The 23,853-nt window shown below is 43.0% G+C and overlaps 1 protein-coding gene across 3 annotated transcripts in view; it reads right to left on the reverse strand.

Annotated features, from left to right (window-relative positions):
* Positions 1-23,853, reverse strand: part of A1CF (APOBEC1 complementation factor) — a 384,704-nt gene that overhangs the window by 146,624 nt on the left and 214,227 nt on the right. For all 3 annotated transcript variants that reach the window (XM_069611302.1, XM_069611301.1, XM_069611300.1), the window contains exons 4-5: positions 7,848-7,978; positions 2,813-3,051 (exon numbers count right to left, since the gene is read on the reverse strand). In XM_069611302.1, the coding sequence (XP_069467403.1) occupies positions 2,813-3,051; positions 7,848-7,978 (370 nt within the window). The remainder of the gene's footprint in view (positions 1-2,812; positions 3,052-7,847; positions 7,979-23,853) is intronic.

Genomic DNA, 23,853 nt, shown 5'->3' on the forward strand with positions numbered 1-23,853 from the left:
AGCAAAGGAAGCAATAGGCAGCTTATGGACGGCAAGAGAACAGCAGGGGAAGCAGATGTATTAGCAGGAAACGCCGCAGGGAAGAAGCAACTTGTCGCTGCAATAGCACGGAAGGAAGCTGCAGTGTGCTTGGTAATGCATGTAAATGTTGGAATGTCTGCACGCATGAGTGCAATACATGGGTTTGATTGTGCTCTAGAATGGAATGGGAATGGGGTGGAGAAGGTGGACAGTTGAAGGAGATGGATGTGAGGATGTTGCATGTTGTGTCTTGTGTTCCCTGCTTTGGTCCTGCAAGAATGATTGCCTGAGCGAGTGCCTGTTGGAATGTTATGCCTATGGAATGTTGTGGTGTGGGTCCCCCTGTAAACTCCATGAAGGCCAGTTGAAGCGAAGCAGCCTGTGAGGGAGGAGGCCGGTGGATGTCTTCTGTGTACCTTCCTACTTACTTACCCTTGGACTTACCTGGTGCATATACATTGTCACTGGAACTTAGAAAAGAAGTTAATTTCCCTTACCTGAGTATTAGACCATTTCATGTCACCCCACAACATTGCTCTGCTAATGGGCGAGCGCCCATTAACACAAATCCACATATCTTGGAATCCATGTACCCTGATACGATGCCTGATCTACTTCTGCTGGCCTACGTTTTCTCCGACTTTGTTTCTTCTGGTGAGGAGTTCGGGGGCAGAGGCACGATCCATTTTGGGGCACTTAGATATCAGCAGATTGCATAAAATATATACAGAACGTTTAACTTCACTCTCAGTCGAGCTCTCACTTACTTACCTCCTACTTACCTTAAAAAGCCCTCATAAAAACTAAAACTGAAACAGCAAATATCCGCATATCCTGACCTTTACCAGCACGCAGGACCAAATCACACTACATGCTAAACTGCGTGCTGCACATTAAATAGGTTGTGCTAAATGGAACGTCTGTACTTATCATCCATGGTGCTAAATTGCACAGTACAATCTGGTGTAAATTGCCCTGGGTGACATGGGCCACTTGTTATATTCTTTTTGATGTTCAAATGTGTGCACACATGAATTAAGCATACAAAAGGCAAACAGATGCATTTGACATTTGGAACATGTCACCTGGTTTAATTCACCACTAACGTGCAGTATTTCCGAGGGCAATTTTGCACTAGTAGAACACAAAACATAGAAATGCAATTTTGCACAATGTACTTAATTTGCTCCACCCGGTGCAGCCTTTAACATTGCCCCGTGACAATTAGATATTAATTATTTGAATATCTCAGTGTAATGTAGGTTAAACATCGTTGGGTTTGAAGAGGACTTGGGCGAGACATTTAGCACTGGCGCAAGTACAGTTGCAGACACCATTTGCATTGGGCCAAACGTTTGCCTGGAGTCATTTTGTTTTCCTTCCAGATACTAGGAAAAAGTGAGGGATTTCGGCAACAACAAAAAAAGATGGCGGCCTGATGGGAAGATACTGTAGGCTGATATACAATAACAATCAAACTACAAAACAAAAAACTCTAGGGTACTGAAATAGAGCGATTTCCCCTAGACAACATCAACACACAATTTAGAGGGGTTCACATATATTGTGTTTTTTACTGCAATAAAATGGCAGCTTTTATTTTCCATTAGTCCCCGGCGAGGGTCAATCAGAATGTAACTAGCAATCCCTCACACGCATGTACGTGCCTGCGTGTGTTCCCAGTGGGGGGCGTGGCAGCCCCTTAGCCAATGAGGATGCTTGAAATGGGGCAATCCCTGCTCTGAGCCTCCCCAAGGCTGGAGGCTGCTTCGTCCCCCGCCAGGGACTCAGGTGTGTTTTATTTTCCTCCACCCACCTCCCCTGGAAAACTATCCCCTCCCCACCCTCCCAACCCCACTTACCTTCGTTTTTCCTCTTTTTCTCGGGAGCGAACGCGCTGGCAACACTTCTGTTCCCAGCGCGCCCGCTCCCGATGGCCGCCATGGAAAGGGAAAACGGACTATGTTTGCTATGCTCGGGCCCGTAACTATGGGCCCCCGGGGCATTACCTGGGTTGGTATTGGCCCGCTGTCTATGGGCTTATTGCCACAGTAAAGCCTGCATTCCTGGCCAACTCTGTGGATGGTGCCTCTTCTGAGGTGCTAATTGGTGAGCAAAAAGGTCCACTAGATGATGCAAAACGAACACAGAAGGGTCTGTTGGGCTGACTCTTTAGCATTGCCTTATTGCCCTACAGGCCAGTCTGAGCCAGGGTCACTGCAGCTTGCCCACAGATCTCTGAGGCTAACCCTTAACCCAGTGGGCTATCTTTGTTTGCCATATTGGCTGCTTAATTCAGAGTCATCCCAAATGTGATTGGGTTGGTTCCAGATATTCTCATTTCTGTTTGTAATGCTTCCGGTTTTTGCATTTGGGAGTTGAACAAAGCTCTCCAAACAATTATTGTTTTGAACACCACAGAAGTATCAAGGATATCAGAAGTCAGCAGTGAGATTCTGATTTCATCATAGGTCCTGTAAGCATCATCGGCGTGTGCCCTTTAATAAACGATCATCAGTATATATAGGGCGTGTAAGCATTATCAGTGTGTGCCATTTAATAAACGATCATCATTATATCAAAGTATTAAACAATTTCATACATTTGCTGTATTTACGAAATTTATAAAAATAACACCAATGGCTCTTTAAGTGCTTGAGTTGTTCAGATGACATGGATTCCACAGTCAAATACAATATAAGTTGACATTCGCTTTCAATGATGGAAAAATAATATACTGTAATGTAAGGATATAGTTCACTAAGATTTGTAGATGAAAAGAGGGACAGACCTGGTAGCAGCTTTCTCCTGGCCATTGCTGCCGCTCGGTGACTTTCGTACTCCACAAAGGCGAAGCCTCGATTCTTTGATTTATCTGCTGCACTGGGGTACACAATGACATCCAGAACCCCGTCTGTAACTTTCTTCATCTCGACTAAAATTTCTTCCCGTTTCTTTGTTTTTGGAATCCCGCCAACGAAAAGACGGCAGTTGTCAACACTTGCACAAACCCCAAGGAGTCGTCCATTCCTAGGGGGTAAACGGATATCAGCTTAGAGAGGTTTGTTATGAAATGAGAAATAGAATCCCAAATGCTCTGCCTGGATTGGGAACATGATGTTCTCCAGCTCCGGCTAATGGGGATTTTAATTAATGATACGACTCCTTTGATGTGTAGATTTTGGAGCAAAATCTAATTTTTGGCAAGTAACATCCAAGAGAGCTGGCATTATTTCTCCATTGAAAGACAAAACCCATCAAACAGTGAATATTAGTAATGCCATAGAACACCTCTTTATTTTCCCCTTTTTTTCCATTTCATGCAACATATACATTTAACAAAGGACTGCTCAGAATGTTTCCATATTCAAGGCCCTAGCTACTAAAGCTTTGAATTCTGACTGCCAGCAGAAAGTTAGAGCGAATTCTGATTCTTGTCTACAAATGAGTGCAGACAGCACAGTCAGTGCTAAAGGCCCCCACCACCCCTCTTCCTGCACCCCACAAGCATCCCAATGCCACAAACTACAATCATCACAAGGGCATGAGGCCTCTTCATAAATAATACATATTTTGTCAGAAATCTTATTATAAATATTGTAGTGGCAGTTTCTCTCCGGTTCACGTCACGGCAGTTTTTGATCACATATCTCATCAATAATGCTGGGCGAGAAAGTTTGAGGATCACCCTAACCACCTGATTTATAGGGAGTTTCAAATCCCACAAACTTTTCAAACCAGTCGATTCATCCAGAAAATGTTGAGATCAGCCAGGAGTAAAGAATGAGAACACTGCATCCTGTCTGCCCCTTCTTGTCCCTATGGCATGCCCGGGTATCAATTGGCCTGGCAGCAGCCCCTACCGCAGGGCAGAGGGGAACGTTAAATGCTGTTTACTATTTCCAATGATCTTGTCCTGCAAACAGGTTGAAACTATTCATGTGGTCCTGCAGGGGTGGGACGGAACATGTGGGTGTCGGGGGAGCTGATGGGGGAACAGCAGTGATTTGGGTGGTGTTGGGGGAGCTGGTAAGCACCGGCAAATATTATCAGATCACCAAACATTTCACTTACTGTGGATTACATTTGCGGAACATCATCGAGTCTTACTCATCATGTGCACCCTGAGTGCTTTTAGAGAGTGTTTTGCTTCATTACATGGGATCAATGAACATGCATGTTATTAATTCTCACGTATGTTTACGTACCAGCTGCCGGACACAGCAATAATTCCACTCTAAGTGCCATGCAATGAATAGCACATCGATTTGAACTCAATCAGCAGCAACGTTGAATGGTAACAATAACATCACTCGAGCACAATACATGTAGGCCAAAGACTGTTTCCCATAGGTATCTGAAGTGATGACCATGCGGATGGGGAGTAACTTTATCATGCTTGTGGAGCACAACACCTGCTGCTCAGATCAGGGAAACATAACTGAACTCTACAGGTGTAAAGAATTCCAAACAGTTGAACTACATTCTAAAAATCACAGCTAAGCAAGAATGCTAAATAAAAATGGAACCCAACATATCTTCCCCCCTAAAAGTAGAGAGGACAAAATAAAACAAAAGATAACATTTCATAGCAAGAATAAAAAATAAAAAAATCTTTGAAGCAAACCACAGCCTCCCTCACTCTCTCACTCACTGTGACCCCACAAATACCTTCTCTTTCCACCACATGGGCACCTCCAGTTCATTCCTCCTCCACCTCCTCCACTTGCACTCCTCCTGGCAGCATCACCACCCACACACCCCTTTTCAAGAGTGCTAATCTGCCCATTGACCACAATTCACCACCTTCCACTAAAACCTGCCCCTGTTCCACCACTTTTATAAACTCCTCACAGTCCACCAATACTGGGACTGCTATCCACCCGGGACATAACTTTGTACCCGGCCCACAACCTTTCAAAGATACAAAAGGGGGACACCTTTGTGACTGAATGTGAAGTGGTACCATATCTCCACACCATTTGCCTCAACATGACCCACCAGGGACGCCAACTGAATACCCCCTTTAAGGAATGTATTAATGCGTTCCACAAGGCCATTTGCCCTGGGATAATACAATGCAGTACACACATGCGATATGGAGTATTCCGCCATTGAAGAGATGACTATTTGGATGGTAAGTCAGTCACTTTATTATGCCTGCGGAGCGCAGCACCTGCTTCTAGGATCAGGGAAACATTATGGAACTCTACAAGTGTAAACAATTCCAAACAGTTGAACTACGTTCTAAACATTACAGTTCCAAGCAAGAATGCTGAAAGCATAGGGCATCCAACAGTATCCTCCGTCCTTTTGCACAATGCACTGAAACACAAACTGCAATATTCCTCTTAGATTTATGCTATCTATCTTATGGAGCATTATAAGGTACCATCTATCACCCAGTTTCTTCTATACGGATCCAATCCCCTGTCTCCTGATTAATGGGCTACTCTACCGCTCCGATGTCGATGACAGTCAACTACATCTGTGTCTCAAATGTCAAGCACAACCAACGTTATGCTTCCAATCAATGCCTCTAACTGATGGGGTCATGGCGATGACGCACTGCCTGAAACTCAGCACAACACAACCATTATTAACTCAAAACTGAAGCCCAGCACCCACGCCCAACACAAAGCATATTCAGTCAAACTAAAATATCTTGTTAAATAATCACGCCCTGGGAGAAAGCAATGACTCAAGAATTCCACTTAATACTCCAATGTGAGAGTTAATCAGCTGAATACAACACTGCTAACTGCCAATCAGCTGATTCCTACCATTAAACCTCATACAATGCATACCAGAAGTTTTTGATTTGCGCTCAGCTTGAATTTGAGCTACGCAAGCTTCCTGTACATGGAAAGTTAAAAAAGAAAAACAGCTATCACAACTTCAAGTGGTCCAGTACTCAACAACACAAGCCATCCTCCCTGGGAATTCCTGTTTGATTCCCTCATCCATGGATTGTAAGCCAATGCATCCCTTCCGGGCAGCAGTGTTTTTCCCCCTTTCATTGATCACAGGAGCTGTGTCATGCCACTACTATCCCCATTGTTCAGATCACAAAGTCTAAGGAATTCAGGCCAGAGACCCTGGATTGCCACTTATGTCTGGTGGTTGACAGTGCAGGCTGCAGGTACCCCAAAAAAAGGGCTTTTTATGAATTTGGAGCAATACTAGCCCAAAATAAAAGGGTAGCATACCGAAGGGAAACAGACTCAGAGAACAAACCCTCAATCAATGCAGGAAGACACATCTGCGTGCGCACAGACACACACAGACATGCACACACTCATCATGTCTGTGGATCATGCTGTGTGAATATAGAACACAAATGGAATTACTGTTACCACCACTTGGTCTGGCGGAATTAACGCCAGATTACAAGTCGCAGTGGCAGAGTTAATCCCCCTTTTGTGAGAGTCCATCAGACTTTTTCGGCATTTTTGGCAGAATTACCACTGGCGGAATTACCACTGCAGTAATTCTGATGATTTTACTGATTTTCAGCAGAAAGTTGAAATACTTACCTCCAGCCTGATGCTGGAGGTAAATCCCCAACTCCAGGGCATACTCATAGTATGGCAGAGCGGCATTAATTCCATTACTGCCAATTTTTTCCTGCACCGCCATACTCGTAACATGCCCCATTTGTGCTTCATACCAATAAGATTGAAATTAAAATTTACAGAAGTCTAAATAAATCAAATGACAACTTGAATTGAAAATTAATCTAAAATGAAAGTACAAGGCATTCTTACAGTGAAGGTTTTTGTCTTTTTACTCCACATACCCGATTCTTTGCATTTCTCTCTAGATCCCCCTCCCCTCCAAATGACAGTAGCGTAATGGCCCCCAAACCCTGCGGTTTATGATTTACCCCTGGATAATCATTTATCTGGACATAGGGTATAAAAGGATTCCAAATCTCTGGATATCTCAGCATATCGGCCCCAAAGGGAGACCCCAATTTTACTCATTGCGGCTACAAACCATATTCTTGCCCACCGATCCCGGATCTGGTGTTATATTTGTTTTCCAGTTCTGAGTTACTGTGACCCTGGCCTCCACAAATAAGTCTGTCAGCAATTTAGAATGTTTTGCTGTCAGCTTATATGAGCCGTCTGGATCTTCATTACCCAGTAACACCACTAGCAGGTCTAATGGCAAATACTTTCATAAAAGTTTCATGTGTCCATCCATAAGTCACTCTTACGGCTGCTTTGTGACCTTCTCCTTTAGGTTTCAGAAAGCCAGTCAGAACAATCTCTTCTGGACCTTACTTGTAAAAGTCAATTTGTAATAATGCGGGTCAGAAAATATGTGCCTTGAAAAATATTTGTCCTCAAACATTTTCTCTCGAGTACATCTTCCTTCATTAAATCAAAGGTCCTCTTTGAAACACAGGGACAGTTGGAGGAGCATCTAAGGAGGAGAAGGGTCTTTCTTACAGACAGGAGATAACACAAAACCATACAAAGGGCAAAGTCCCTTCAAAAGGGAACAGGAGTTACAAATCCACGAACAGTCAAGTCAAACCTATCCTTAATTATTCAAAAGCAATCATTAAGTAAACAGTGGGTGCAAAACAAACATGATTCAGAAAGAAGCAATTGGGAATTAAGACCTGTGAAACAAACAGTTTAAAATGATGTTTTTGTCACTAGACCCTTCAGCTAATTGATACCATTGGAGGACACTCATATAGTAACACACATACAATCAACAACACCGTAATGTAAACGATTATATTTTAACAGATTGCAAAATCCACAGACATATTTGATCTCTGTTCACAGGTGTACAATCAGGATGCTCACCTAATTTCGTAATTATTAAGCTGCTTGATTGCGTTCCTGGCCTCCTGTTTATTGAAGAACGTTACAAAGGCGTAGCCCCTATTATTCCCATTGAAGTCCATCATCATTCTCACTTCATAGATATTGCCAATCTGCAAGTCAAAAACAATTCACTTCAGTTTCATTTTTATTGATATGTTCTGTGTTCACATCTATCAAGGAAGCATAATCTCCAGCAAGTATAGACGCGTTACGGCATTTTTCCTGGATGCTAACGAGCGCGGCCATTTGCAACTGGTTTTGTGGATGGAGCACCGTTTTTTTAATGGGGAGCCCGCCATAGACCGCTTAACCCTTTTGCTTCCCCCGCTTTCTAACCACACATTTCCTGCGCTCCAACCGACATTCTTTCTCCCAAAAAGGACAATTTAGCCATGGAAAAAATGGCCGCGATATTTAGAGTTGTGCTTCAGTGACCTAATCATATCAATAACTCGTAAACAACACATCTTATTGAAACCTATAATTAAATCATAGACACAGATATTAGTTCACCATTGCTGGACTGAACACAATATCCACAAATTACTTCTGGGGAAATAAGACATCTTTTGCAGTTTGATAAATTAAAGCTCCCAAAGCTGAATGTCTACTAGCGCCAGGTGAAGTTACCAAAAATGAATTAAGTGTAATATTCCATTTGAGCCAAGTCACACATTCCACTAAGCAGCACTGCAAGAACATCTCCAGTTCAGAACCGCATCAGCAAGGCATTGTGGGTATGCAAATGACCTCAAACGCAAACAGTTTGCTCCAGAAAATTGCCTTTGTCTTAAGGCAAATGCAATTTTCTGGAGCAAACGACTTGCTCCAGCGATGATTACCAGATGGAATATTACACTTTCGTGTTTCAGGTGGAAGGGATATTTCAAGCCTTTTTAAACCCACCATAATTTAGCTGTTTTCAAACCCACCGTAATGTAGCTGGTGTCTGATTAAACAAAAATGTTAGAATGCAGCTGTTTCAACATACACTGACATGAGTGAAAGTGTTCAACTGAAGTAGGTCGATTATGTAGATCACACATTGCGAACTAAGCAATTTATCACAAAAAGGAAAGAAATGGAGTGGAGTTGTGGAGTGTTTGCATGGAGTGTGACTTGGAGTGGTGGCGAGGATAGGTGATGCCGTGGTGTGTAATTGTGTGGTGACGTGGATTGATTGTGTGAAGAGGGTGTGGTGGTGTGCAGTGGTTATGTAGAGTGTTAGTGGTGTGGAGTGTTGGTGGTGTAGAGTGGTGTTGATGTATAGTGGTGGTGTAGAATGTCGGAGTGTTGGCATGGTTTGGCGGTGGTCTGAGGTGTAGGGGTGTGTAGGTGTTGGGTGTGGTGGTATTGATAGGTGAGGTGGTGGGGTGGAGTGGTGGTATGTTATTGTGGAATGGTGGCATAGAATGGTGGTGGTGTGGAATGTTGTGCTGTTTTGAAATGCAGAAGAGGCGGGATGTGGGGGCACTGTGGAGTGGCGGGGTGCCATAGAGTGGTTTGAAGTGGTGGTGTGGAGTATTGATGCAAAGTGGTGGTGTTGAGTGATGGATTGTAGTGATGGCCTCGTATTGCAAAGTAGTGTGGTGGCATGGAGTGGTTGTATTAAGAGGAGTGTCATGGTATTGACTAGTAGTGTGGAGTGTTGCTGATGTGGAATGTTGGTGGTGAGGAATGGTGGTGATGTAGACTGGAAGTGTAGAGTGGTGATATGGCGTGGTGGTTGGGTCTTTGGGGTTATTTGAGGATATTGAGGCATAGGCGTGAGTGTGTTGTTGTGGTGCTGTTGGGTAGATATAGAGAGTGGTAGTGTACAGCGGTGGATTAGAGTGGTGGTGGTGGGGAGAGGTATGGAAGTGTGGCATGGCGTGCAGTGGGATGTGTGGAGGTGTAGGGGAGTGGAGATGTAGGGGTGAGGTGGTGGTGTAAGAGTGATGTGTGGATTTGTTAATGTGGAGTGGTGTGGTGAAGTGTAGTGTTGTAGATGTCTTGTGAAATTGGTGCAGAGATGTGTGTAGGTGTGGAGTGATGTAATGGTGGTGGGGATGGTAGTATGCAGTGATGCTGAATAGCTGACATTGAGACAACTGAAAAATAAAAAGCAGATTGGGCCCTGTGCCTTTGGCAGCACTGGATCACTCTGTAGCATGCATTGGCTCGGGTTGTGATGCCCCACAGGTTTCTGCAAGCTCCTCCTGTGGGATGGCATGAGAGGTATATGGTGTTGCTGCCAGCAGCTCTGGGAAAGTAGAGAGGGCAAGCATGTTTTGGCCAGAGTACTCTTGGGAAGGCAGGGGCCTTCACATACAAAAAGCATCAAGACCAAAAAGTGAATTCTAAAATAAATGGAAGTGGTCACTGAAGAACAGCAGCACCTACAGTTTGTGCTTTTGACTGTGAATGAAATGAAGCAATGAGACATCCTGTAAAGTGATTCACCCGCGGTTGTAAAAAGTAAATGGAATCCATCTTAGAAAAGATACATATCAACTCAAAATGCTTCAACACACTATTTTACAAGCCATTTTAAACTTACTTATGAGTGTTTATTTAGCTTCCGCCTCTGTAAACTGCTAACCATCCCTATTGTGCCAGGGACATCAACGTGATTTTGAAAGATGATGTAGTCACTCAAAATTTCTGTCAATATTACAAGGTTAAGCAGTACGAGGGAATTGTGTACCCACTATGGTAGAGATGCAATGATGGATGCACACAGCCATGTTTATCCATATGTTGAGGACTATGCAAAGTGGAGAGGAGTACACGCAAGCATCTTAAGTCATTGCACTTTTCTTGCCACAATCTTTTTATTATTCTTTTTTTTATTAATGTGTTATAGTCACCAGATAAAATGATCTTTAACATGACATAGCATCACAAAAAGTAAACAAGTTACAAAGAAATCCGGTCACGGAAGGTTTAATGTCTGGAAGTAATCGATCCCAGAACTCTTCCTAATTTAACCATCCCATATTACTCACAAAGAAACCTAAATGGAGCTGACCCTGCACCTGCATAGCAGGACAAATGATTCAAATAGGCTTTAGAGTTTGCTTCACGTCCTTCCTTAAACGGAGATTCTATGAATCGTCAAAATCCTGCCCCCTTAACCGCACTTCCATGACCTTTCCAGCAAGAAATGTAATCTGAATCTTAAAAATTGGGCATGCTAATAGGGACTGAGGAATTAGCATAAATATCGGGGTAAGTACCCCGGAAGCTTGTCCAATCTGGATAGCTTTGCATTTATTCTATTGTAGTTATTTATTTATGTATTTATTCATTTGTATACTGTGCAGAAAGCCCAAAGGCACCAGGGCGCAACAATTACACGTCAGGTACAAACAAAAAAAGACAGGACAGTCACATCTGGTGGAGGAAGTTCAGGGCAGGTTTTATCTCATTATTTAAAGAGGTGGGTTTTGAGATTTTTGCGGAAAGACATCAAGCGTGCCTCGAGTCTAAGAGCGGAAAGTAAAGCGTTCCACAGGTTAGCTGCTTTTGACGGATAGGATATTCCTAGACCATTAGCTTGTTTGAAAGCCGGACAGGACACCTGCATCTGATTGGAAGAGCACAATGTTCTGACGGGGATGGACCCAGGTGTCCGTGTCTTGAGGAATGGTGGAGCTGTTCCAAGGATGCATTGGTGAGTCAGAGTGCATACTTTTAAATGTATGCTTTCCTTTACCTGAAGCCAATGAAGGTCCCTCCTTTGCTCTGAGATATTAAACCTTTTTGGAATCTTTTTAACAACGCATACAGCGTCATTCTAGAGAACCTGGCATTTTTTTAAGATTGGATTCGGAGGCTCAGATCAGTAATGAGTTACAATAGTCGAGCCTCATAATACAGTTGCTCGGGCAATGGTGGCAGAGTTATTTTCTGTGATATATGGACAAATGTTTTTAAGCAGGTGAAGATGATATTTGCAGTTTTGGGTTATCTGGCTGATATATGCATCTGGATTAAGTGATGCCTCAAACTGAACGCCTAAGGTTTTTACTTTATTTTAGTACTTGGATGTTGCTATTTCCAACGTTGACATTTTTTTATACTTCATGCTGAGTTTGGCCAGAGCCTGCCGGGATACAAAGGTAAGCAGCTCAGTTTTACTGCCGTTCAGGCAAAGCCAGATTTTGGACATCCATGATTCAATCTGTTCATATACATTAGCTAAGACAGCGGAATCAGGGGTGCAATTGCCACTGATTTACTGAATCAACTGGGTGTGATTGGCGCAGTTTGTGAATAACACCGCTAGTTTCTCCAAAAGTGAGCACAGTTACCTGATGTAGAGATTGAACGTAACGGGCCATAGACACACTCCCTGCGGGACTCCACATTTAATTAGAGCCCCACTGAATTCTCGACTCAAGATTTGCAAGACATGAATGGAACCAATCGATATCCTCTTTCAAGCAGTATGCAAGTTAGGTTAAGGAGTGTAATAGGTGTTTGTGGTCAACCAAATCAAAGGCTGCAGATAGATTTTACAAGACCAGCAATCCAACGTTGCCCTCGTGCATGATTTTCAGCATGTGAGACAGTAAATTGGCGAGAACTGTCTCAGTACTATAAGATGGCCGAAATCCTGATTGTCTATTATGAAGGATACCATTGAATTGAACATCATTTTGGAAATGAGAGGAAGCGAGTTTGTCTAAGATTTTGAGGAGGAAGTTACAATTCGTAATCATTCTAAAATTGCTCGGTTCTTTTGGATCAAGGTTAGACTTTTTAAGGAGAGGGGTGACGGTTACTGCCTTGATGGAGTCTGGCACCAAACTGTCTCTAAAGAGGCGTTCACAAATCTGGTCAGAAATGGGGCAAATAAATCGCCATGTACAAGTATTATCTTCATTGGGAGGATGTTTTCTGGGCATGAGGTGGGGAGCATAGATGATAGCGTTTTTTAGATTAAGCACTTTTTTCCATAGCCTTCCTTACATGTGAGCCCAGTCAAGACCGAGTGCCTGCATATCAATTTCCATTCCATATAAGAGTGTCGGAGTAACTTTTACTGTATAAAAAGTAACAAGAAGCTGGATAGAAAATATACACAATTTATATATATATATATATATATATATATATATATATATATATATATATATATATATATATATGTATTTGTACATTATGCGCCGCAACCTGAAGTAATCAGGGCGCACACAAAAATCACAGCAAACAAACGGTTCAAGAGCCAGGGATAGCAGAGACCAATGTCAGCTAATTAAAAAGGAGAGTTTTTAACCTGTTACAAAAAAGTCAAGAGACATTTCTCTCTGTGTAAATTGACTGGCAGTTCATTCCAGGCACGCAAAGCCTGGACAGAGAAGGAGTGGCCTTTCCCTCTCGCTCCTTTAATTCTTGGGCATGTGAGCCAGTAATCATCGGAACATTTAGTCGATTTACCCAGATGTTTTAGTGAAAGTCTTTCCTTATGGCATAAAGGGGCCGATCCATGCAGGTATTTGTGTGTCAGAGTAAGGGTTTTAAAAAGGATCCTGTCTTGGGAGGATAGCTCAGGGGAAACATGCTCATTTTGGAAGCAAGGTGATGCGGAGCAAACAGGTTTGATCCCCGGGTCTGTGCTTAGAAACCTCTGGGTATAAAGCACGTTATAAATAACCAATTATAATTAAAAAAGTCCTTGAGCCCACCTGTGACCAATGGAGCTCTCTCCTTGCTGTGGTGATGTGCTGCCTTTTGGCAACATTATTTTCTTTTAATAACACATTTTATTGTTTTTGCACATAAACTCAAAACATTACAAAATATAAATGTGACCCAAAGTGGCCACTTTTCATAACTACATCCCCATGACGGAAAAAATGGGTCTTAGAAAGTCTCCTGCTGTCCGTATATTATAGTTGCTAAAATTTTCGTCTAAACACATCACATTGTGACCTGCATCGTGTTAGTTAAAACAGATTACTGCGCCGCTTTCCACTTGTGCCATATCTTATCAGCTTTCTTCAGGCACCCTCTAGCATTGTACACCCTGAGTTCCATTACAATACATATGTTCCCATCTGTACTCCACTGTGGGCTCATACTGTGGGATTGCTTCAGAGCCCCACAGTTTCGCTATGTTCCTTTTGATTAATGCTGTAGTTGTTGATACAAACAGTTTCTCATATCTGGACATTTCTCCCTCCTCCACCCCGAGCAACATCAGTTTTGGATCTCTGTGTACCACTCTCTCCAACAATCGTGAGAGTTCATTGCAGCACTGTTGCCAGTACTGATGGATGTCGGTGCATTCCCATAGTATATGGAAGAAAGTCTGCTCCGCTCTTTTGAAGAGTAGAGAATGTGGATCAGTAGCTTTCCCCCACCAATAATCACCACTCTCGGGTAGTATATCCTATCTAGTATTTTGCGTTGTATGCGCCGGAGTCTGGCTGAGATGGCTACTTGTCGGGGGTACATGAGGATAGTCACACAGTCCTCTGATTGTATGGTTCCTACATCTCTCTCCCACTTGGATTTCAAACTTGTTAAGTCGGTAGTGGCAAAAGAGGTTATAACATTATACATGGAAGATGTAGTTTTGGTATTGATTTTTGCCTGGACTATGTTTCTTTCCAGAGAGGTAAAGCAAAACCAAAACTTTGCGTCACCTTACAGTAACCCCCAGGATGCACTCTAAAGGGTTCCTCCGAACCCACAGCTAATAATGGTGTATATGTTGGGGACCAAGAAGTGTGATTTCTAAGTCCACCATTCATTCAACTTCGTTACATTTTTTTATACACAGAAAATCATTTGATCATCAAAGTGTATAAAGTAAAGTCTCTTATTTAATCAACACAAAACCAATTGTTAAATTGTAATTCAAAAAAATAACAACCATTCAACATAACAGTGAACATTGGATACCTTTTCCTGAGGTATACTTTCAAAGTTCTGTATTACAGCTAACATAACCTGTTAATGTCATATTGTGCTTCTGTAAATATAATCAAATTCAAAAACAAAATCCAAAATACAAGCTCATTGCTCATCATCTGAGTTACAATTTATCCACATTGTAATTTAAGACCACAATCCCCCACAATGATATTCCATCCATAGACATCCGGAATTATCAGGTGCGAGAAATTAGGGTCAAATTGCTTCTTATTTTGTACAAGTGTCCAACCAGGCTTCCATACACGTTGTTGCCAAGCCGACGTGTTTCGGATTGATTAACAATCCATCTTCAGGGCCACAAAAGCCTGATTGTTCCAACTACAACTTGACCAATGAGGTAACCTAGGAAGGCACAGACAATCGCACATTAGGATACTCCCATATATGTAAATCGATCAACAGTTACTAATCAACCATCACCATATCCCAATCTTCCCATTTAGAGAAAAAGAACAAAATCATCCAGGAGGGTCCTAATCATAAATAACAGCCAGAATACCAAGTGACCCATACCCCCACTAGGTAGCCCCGAAATCCTCCATCTCTTTTTCAAACTACATGTAGATTCCTGTCATGCAAATATCCAAAAATGGACTCCCCACACCACCAGGTGGACCGGATATACCTTTCTAACACCACTCCATAGCCCAGATGTACATTAATCAGTAGAGAGTGACTAGAATCCCAAACAAGACCAAAAAGCACCAATGTGTTCAATCACATAATATACTCACCCCCCAACCGGGGATTACAAAACATCACCAAAATTCAATGAGGCGGTTAGGCGGATACCAGACCAACAAGCTCCTACAAAGAATTCCAAAGGGCTTCAGCAAGTTGCCGTACGCCTGCAGCTATTCAAAATAGCCTGCAAACGACAAGCAAAACGATCGTACAACCGGGGCACATATAAAGCCAATGTCAAGTTGGTCAAAATTATAATAACAATCCACATGTGTATAATACTTTGCTCTCCGGTATCTCCTTAAGTTTAAAAGTGCTTACCTGCAATGCCTCTACTATCTGTGCACTCAACGCAAGGCGTCCCGGCACCGTCCTTCCGTACCGCTGCTCTGCCAGTGAATGCGTACGCATGCGCACCCTGGTAGATAAGGTCGTGTACGTCATCACACGCAGGAAAGAACGTGCGTGCCTATAAACCGCCATCTTAAGATGGTAAAGGAATATACTGACCCCACATACTCGAGTCATCAAGCTCAATAATAACAGAAAAAAATGCAAATCACAGCAGCCATAACGCAAGTATTTTAAATGTGCAGCGGATGAGCCGCATGCCAAGTATAAACACATATGGAAATCCTCCTCCGTCAATCGAGGCCCAATACCTCTGGATAAGCATAGTTAACGCCCCACCTCAAAGGTGGAAAAATGTCCCATACCCAGTTATTAGCCACATGGGCATAGGGATATAATAATAAGTATAGAATAAACTCCTCGTAAAGAGCCAGTAATGTAACTTAGTGTGCCCATGGGACTCCCTCTGGGTCTACCACATCCGGTAAACCTGGGCATATGTACCAATAGGCCACTCAAATTTGGAATGAGGCCAAACAGAGGGGGAAAAGGGCAGAACAAGTCTACCCCTACCCCCATGTCTAGCCTCAGAGAATCGTCAAGGTGGTATACAGTAGAGAAATCAAATGAACATCCGATTAGAGAAATCCCAGAGTGAGAGAGTCTGTACCCGCATAGGCATCCACTACACAATATTTCAACATGCATAAAACATCTGAATATTCCTCAAAGAATTACAATCATTTTCAAACATGTGAATTCTCAAAAGCAAAAAAGCTTAATAGAACTTAACAGCCAGTTCAAAATATATAGGAAAATTCTATCGGTAACTCCAAACCGTTCTTTTTAAAGCACATTTCCATCACCTAATGACAAGAAAACCTTCAATCATTGTTACACATGAAAAAACATGAAAAAACATGAAAAAATAGCAACCCATATAAAATTTCAAATATGACACATTAAGTCAAATTCCACATTTATGCCTCTTGGGCTCAAAGAGTCCAGTAAGTCAATCCACATGATCTCCTTCTGAAGGAGTTTTCTCTGTAAATCACCCCCTCGTGAGTCTGTTTTTACTTGCTCAAGGATAACACATTTGAGCTGAGCTATAGTGTGTTGAGCTGATCGAAAATGACTGGCTACTGGAGATTTCTGATTATTCATCCGATGCTCAGACCAGTGTATTTTTGCCTTCCTCGTTGTAATCCCTACATAATATAGGCCGCACGGGCATTTTAATCCATACACAACGTTCGTGGCATCACAGGTACAGGAATGTCTTAACCAAATTGGTTTTCCAGAATGAGGATGTGCAATGCTATTACCTCTGATCAAATTAGCACAATGCGGACAATTCTGGCATGGAATTGTACCCTTGTATATGGTCTTGGTTTCTGATCTCTGTATTTCAGCTTTTATCAGGCTAGATTTTAGGGCTCTATTGTTCCTGTAGGCAAATCTCGGGACTTGGGGGAATAACTGTTGCAGGTGTGGATCCATTTGTAGCATCTGCCAATGATTATGTATAATCCTCCTGATCCTTGCACTCTGAGTTGAATAAGTCATCACGTAGACCAGAGAGTCTCCAGTTTGAATAGGTTTAGGAGATAAAAGGGTCTCCCTAGCTATCGATTTAGTTTTTTCAGCAATCTCCTGAATTGACATTGTGGCATATCCCCTCACAACAAATTTGCGCTCCAATAGTGTTGATTGTCTTTGGTATTCCGTTAATTCAGATATATTTCGTCTGTACCTCAGAAATTGACTCGTTGGTACACTCTCAATGGTTCTCTGTGGGTGGAAGCTTGTGGCTAATAATAGGCTATTGCGATCAGTAGCCTTAGTGAATATTCTTGTAGCCAAACCTTATGCCAGGGTATATACTTCAACATCCAAAAAATGAATCAGTGATTGACTCGTTTCAACTGTAAAACGAATCCTTGGATGCATTTTGTTCATCATATCATAAAATTCATTCAGCTCAGCTTCAGATCCCGACCATATCCCAAATATGTCAACTATATATCTCACATAGATAGAGAGATAGATGCTGTTGCCACCTAGGTGATGACAATACATGTTCGTGTTCCAAATAGTACATGTAGATATTGGCATAGCATGGGGCATAGCGGCCCCCATGCTAGTGCCTGAAGTCTGAAGAAAGAACCTGTCCCCAAACTTAAACAAGTTTTTATTCAGGACCAGTTTTAGAAGTGTGAGGACAAAAAGACTATCTCCCCTGCAATTGTCAGATCTCAGGAGAATCCATTCCACGGCTTCTAAGCCTGCTTCATGGACTATATTAGTGTAGAGGGACGTGACATCCATCGTAAACAGGATGTCACGTCCCACCACAAATTGGACCACGTTCAATTTCTGTAAAAACTGCATGGTATCCCTTAGGTACGTAGTTGTATTCTGTATCAAGGGCTGTAAGGTCCTGTCCAGATATTGGGCTAAAGGCTCCAGTAAACTGTTTGATGCAGCAATTATGGGTCATCCAGGGGGGTTTAAAAGCCTTTTATGAATTTTAGGTAGAATGTATATAACTGGAATTATAGGATTATTGTTTTCCAAAAAAACGTGTGTTTTCTCTGCTATTACACCCCTAACCCTCATCAAGTGTTTCCTGTATCAACTGCATAACTTGTACTGTAGGGTCGAACTGAATCTCCCTATACGTTTCTGGATCAGCCAGTTGTCTTTCAACCTCATTGATATAGTCCTTTTTGTCCATCAACACCCATGCACCCCCCTTTTCGCAGGTTTAAATATGATGTTGGTATTATCCAGTAGGTTCCTTAGAGTCTGTTTCGCTCTCACCGGGAAATTCCCATATCCTTTGCTTTGGAAATGCAGTTTCTTTAATTCATGGAGGACTGATCACTCAAACACTGACAGAACGTGGTTCTGAACCGGTGGATTGAACCCACTCTTTGGTTTAATTTCCCAAAACCTGGGTGCTTCCTGTTGATCAGGGTCTTTGTCACACTCATCATAAAAGAGCCGTAATTTCATTTTCCGGATCAGTTTGAATAAATCAATTCTTTCTTTCAAGAGCGTGCTATTACTCTGAGGAACAAATGACAAACCTTTGTTCAGGACCTGTAATTCCAGCCATGATAGCGAATAAGAAGATATATTCACTACTAGCTCTTCTTTTGCAGTTTCTTTCTCGGTGGATTTTTTCTTACCCCCTCGTCTGATTGGTCCTTTTCTAAAAAACGAGATCTGTCTTCAATCGGTTGCTCTTCCTGTGAGCTAACAGTCCCTCCTGCTTCCGTAGTTGGCTGAACTTCTAATTCAGCACTCGATGCCTCAGACGTCGATGTTTCACCTCCGGATGGTCCCTGCTTTGATGCGTGGCTTTGGTGAGGTTTATTGGTAGGATGACCGTAGTATTCCTGCCACGTATATACAATGTCAAATTTATAATCCAATGTATCTCGCCTGAACTTCCTGATATTTTTGGTCTCTAATTCCTGTTTGTACTTCTGTAATTTCTGGTTTGTGTCATCCAGGACTTCTTGAAGTTGGTCCGCTGTAAGACCTTTACTTAATGATGATTTTATTCCTTCAATATCTTCATCCAATGTTTTCAGATTCTGAGCCAATTCCTCGATGGTTATTAATATCAAATTGAGGGAACACTTGTTAAGTATTTGGCGCCACCTTGTGCAAGGATTTTCCTTGCACAATGTTGGTTCCAAATTGACCCTGAGTCCTCGTGGAATCCTCTGAGTCTTAAAGTATTGGGCTAATGTGGGTGGAAGCATGAAGTTTCAAATTAATGAGTCGACATACTTTCCATTCAAGTTGTTTAATCAGTTCTTCTGGTTTATCAGAGCTACTAAGTTCTTCCCCAGGTGTTTTAAATAGGGCCAGAATTCGTTTGGCTTCTTCTTCACTAAAACCTAAAGTTTCAGCACGATTAGTAGTAGTTTGATCAATCTTAGTGAAGGACATAGTAGTCCTTTAAGCCAAAGCAAATAATTCTTTCAATATTGTGTGCTCACCCCCAGATTGTGGCCGGGAATCGTAATGGGGAAGGCTTGCAAAAGCAGGGAGGGGTGCATTCAGGGATATTTTCTAGTTCCTGGAGGTGGGTCTGTAATGCATGTCGTAGTTGTGTATAAAGTTCTGTAAGTGGGAGGTGAAAGCGGAACCTTAGGGTTTTGAAAGGAACCATTTTGCCATCTACGATGATGTTGCCGACCTTCATTATCCCAAGCCTCATCCAGTTGTGCCATCTCAGAAGTTTATTCATTTCAGGGAGGTTCCTGTTGTCCCATAGTGGTTGTATTGGGGTGACTTTTTCGTCCCAATTCATGTGTTGTGTGCCTCTTTCCAGATTAGTGACATGTGTGACAACATGGTTCAGAGGTATGTATGGTGTGTTGCTCGATAGAGATGTTCTAGCTGGGATCTGCCTTGCCCTTCAGTGTTTTCTACTCTGATGTGTGGCAGTGATTTATATCCATGCAGCATATCATTGACCACTGCCATTTGACTGGCCCAGTAATGGGTCTGCAGGCGTGGAAGTCCGATCCCACCTTCCTATATGGATCTTTGGTGGGTATGTAGTGCAATGCGCGGGTGTCCTCCACACCACAGTAGTTTTCTAAGTGTACATTCGATTTTGTGACATTCATATTGCGGAATGTGTATTTGGGCGTTTTATAATATTTATAGGAAATGGGGGAGGGCCACCATCTTAAAAAGTGCTGCCCTACCTAGCAAGGTCATTGGCAGAGAGATCCAGTGTTGGGTATCTTCTGTAAACCTTGCTATCGGTTGAAGGTTGTTAACCACATAATCGGTCAGATCATATGTGATTTGTATACCAAGGTACCTGAACTGGTCTGTTACAACACAGTATGGGCAATTTTCTGGCATCGTGGGGCTCGTGTGTGCAATTACCAGTTTACCCGTAGGCCACTGAAGGCTCCGTATCTTTCTAGCAGGTTTGTTACTGTGGGACAGGAGTTATACGGGTCTTTGAGATAGATTAACAGGTCGTCTGCATATAGGGAGACTTTGTCATCTGTCCATCGGAAACCGCTCCATGATTGTGTTGTTCTTAGCAGCTCGGCCAGGGGTTCTATTGCTAATGCAAAGATCATGGCAGACAGGGGACATCCTTGTCTAGTTCATTTTCCTAGTCTAAAGGGTTGTGAGGGCCACCCATTCACTTTCGTTTCTGCTTCAGGGGACTCATATAGGAGTTGTACCCAACCCATGTAATGTGGACCAAATCACATGGGGAGCATGATTTCCCATATTGCGTCCCAGTATACCGAATGAAAGGCTTTTTCAAAGTCTATTGCAGGCAGTGATAAAGGACCTTGGATGGTGGTTGCTTTCTCGAGTGCTGAATACAGTCTACGTATATTCATGCGGGTAGACCTTTTGCGGCATAAAACCACATTGATCTGGGTGGATTAGCGATGTTATAACCTGTTGTAATCGGTTAGTGAGCACCTTCGCTAATATCTTAGTCTCACTGTTTATAAGGGAGATTGGTCTATATGAACAGCAGTGGTCTGGGGGTTTGTCAGCTTTGGGGTTCACTATTAGCCCTGTCTCTTAGAATGTATAAACCTTCACAATAAGTGCAGGGAAATCTCATTTGTTCCTAGTTTCAGCCACATCTCTATCAGGAAACCGTTCGGCCCTGGTGTTTTTCCTGATTGGAGTTCTGACATGGCAGTCGCTATTTCCTCCTCAGTGATATCTCTTTCTAACATGTTTTGCTGATCTGCATTTAGGGAGGGGAGAGTAACCTTATTTAGTATTGCTATGTCAATGGGCATCGTGGGTGCTTTATATAGTTCTGCGTAATAGGAGGCAAAGCCCTCTGCTATGTCTCGGTCAGTCAGTACCGGATCAGTTCCTCCTTATCTGATCATCCTAACTTGACTACTTCCCTTGTCTCGACTTTCCAGCCATGCTAGCATTTTGCCTGCCTTATCGCCGGTCTCATATTCCCAGGCTCTCATAGTTCTATGACCCTGTTTGGCACAGTCTAATGCAACATTTTGTAGGCGTTTTTGAGCCAGCAACATTTATCGATGTGGCTCAGGTTGGTCAAGAGTTAGGTGGGTTGTTTCAGCTTGTGTAACCTGTCGTTCTGCTTCAACCAGTTCTCTTTTATGTTTTTTCTTATGTGCTGCGGTCCAAGAGATAATCTTGCCCCGCAGCACTGGCTTGTACGCCTCCCACAGTACTCCCGGGTTGTCTACTGATCCCGTGTTCAGCTCAAAGTATGTTGTCGTGGCCAGGCATGTCTGTTTCATTCATTCCGGGAAGCCCAGGTAATAATTAGTTAAGCGCCACGTAGGGGGGAGCGGTCTAGTCGTGTGTAACTCAATTAGTAGTGGGGAGTGATCCGATATGCCACGGGGAAGCAGTGTTGCCATGGAAGCTTTGTGTATATCTGTTACTGGGAGAAAGAAGTAGTCTTGTCTTGATAATGAAGCATGTACCCCAGAGTGATATGAGTAGTCTCTCGTGTCAGAATGCAAGTCTCGCCACACATCCTGCAAGCCTAGTGCAGTGGTGAAGGTGGCTAGCTTAGTGCGAGTGTCGGGGTTCTTCCCTCTCAAGTGTGTGCAGTCTATCCCCACTTCCATAACTTCATTGAAGACACCTCCAATTACCATAAGATCCGATGTGTCCCCAGAGATCATAGGTGTGATGTTGTGTATTAGCGCTGCTATCAGCGCTGGGGGCGAGTATACCAACAGCATTGCAATGGCTTGATTCGAGAGTGTCCTGTGATGTATACAAATCTGCCTCCTGTATTCTGCATCACACTGACGAGAGTGAAGGGCAGTTTTTTATGTATTAGTACGGGAACCCATGGTAAAGCCAGCATGTATTGCCAGCCTAGTAGGTGCGTTTGAATAGGTTGCATGTGGTACTAGCCAAATGTGTCTCGGTCAGGAATACTGCATCAGGTGCATGCCTGTTTAAAAACTGTGTGACAAGGCATCTTTTAATCACTCCTCCAAGCCTGTTGACATTCCAAGTTAGAAACCGCAGGGCTCTAACATCAGTGTTGGTAGGAGCCATTCAAGATGGGGAGTGGAGCAGCAAGTGCTATGACACGCAGTGCGTGCAGAAGGAAGACTGACTTATTGTGATATGTAGCGCTCTTGAGGGAGATATGTGAGTTGACTTCCAGACCCATTACCAACAAAAATAATGATAACAAAACTTTTGCAACATCCCCACTCCCACCTTATACTCCGCCCCAACCCAAAGTATCTGTAGCCCGAACATTACTACCGCAAAACTATCGCAGCAGCGTTAACAAGCAATCCAACTTATCACAACTTCTTTCAGTTAAAAATTATAGCTTCTGCTGGAGGCTTCTGGGGAGCTGGTCTCAGTGACCGCCAACGTTAGCAGAAGCGATTCCTACAGGAGTGGTCACAAGGCCTTATTAGGCCGACTATGTTATGTATCAGCGTTTTCTTATCATACCGTCTCTCCTGTTCCAGCATATGACATATCCAAGTCATCCCCTTCAGGAGTTAGCTTCTTGTTCCAGGACATTTTATTCCATCGGCAGACGTTGCTGTGCAAGTGTATTGCGACTTTGACGTGTATGCGATCTGCCCCCAGGGTCCAGGGCTTCCGCATCCCAGTTCTCTTCAATGTGGTTTTATGCCCATTTCCATGCCTCCTGGGGGTCTGTGAAGTGCACAGATGTACCTTTGTGCTAGATTTTGAGCTGGGCCGGGAAAAGTAGACCATATTTCACATTCATAGACTGGAGTTTCCTCTTCATGTGTTCAAAGGACTGCCTGGCCTTTTGAACCTCGCGCGTATAATCGGGGAAGAAGGCAATTTTTGAGCCATTGTACATGATTGCACCTTTTGTATGGGCCATTTGCAGAATTGCATCCCTGTCTCGGTAGTTCAAGAGTTTTGCGATGACTGTCCTTGGGGAGGCACCCGTAACATGCTTCCCCGTGGGGATCCTGTGAGCTTTTTAAATCGAGAAGAACTTTGA

Source organism: Ambystoma mexicanum, chromosome 8, assembly GCF_040938575.1.
Source record: "Ambystoma mexicanum isolate Mex_15411 chromosome 8, UKY_AmexF1_1, whole genome shotgun sequence".
NCBI classification, from domain to species: Eukaryota; Metazoa; Chordata; class Amphibia; order Caudata; family Ambystomatidae; genus Ambystoma; species Ambystoma mexicanum.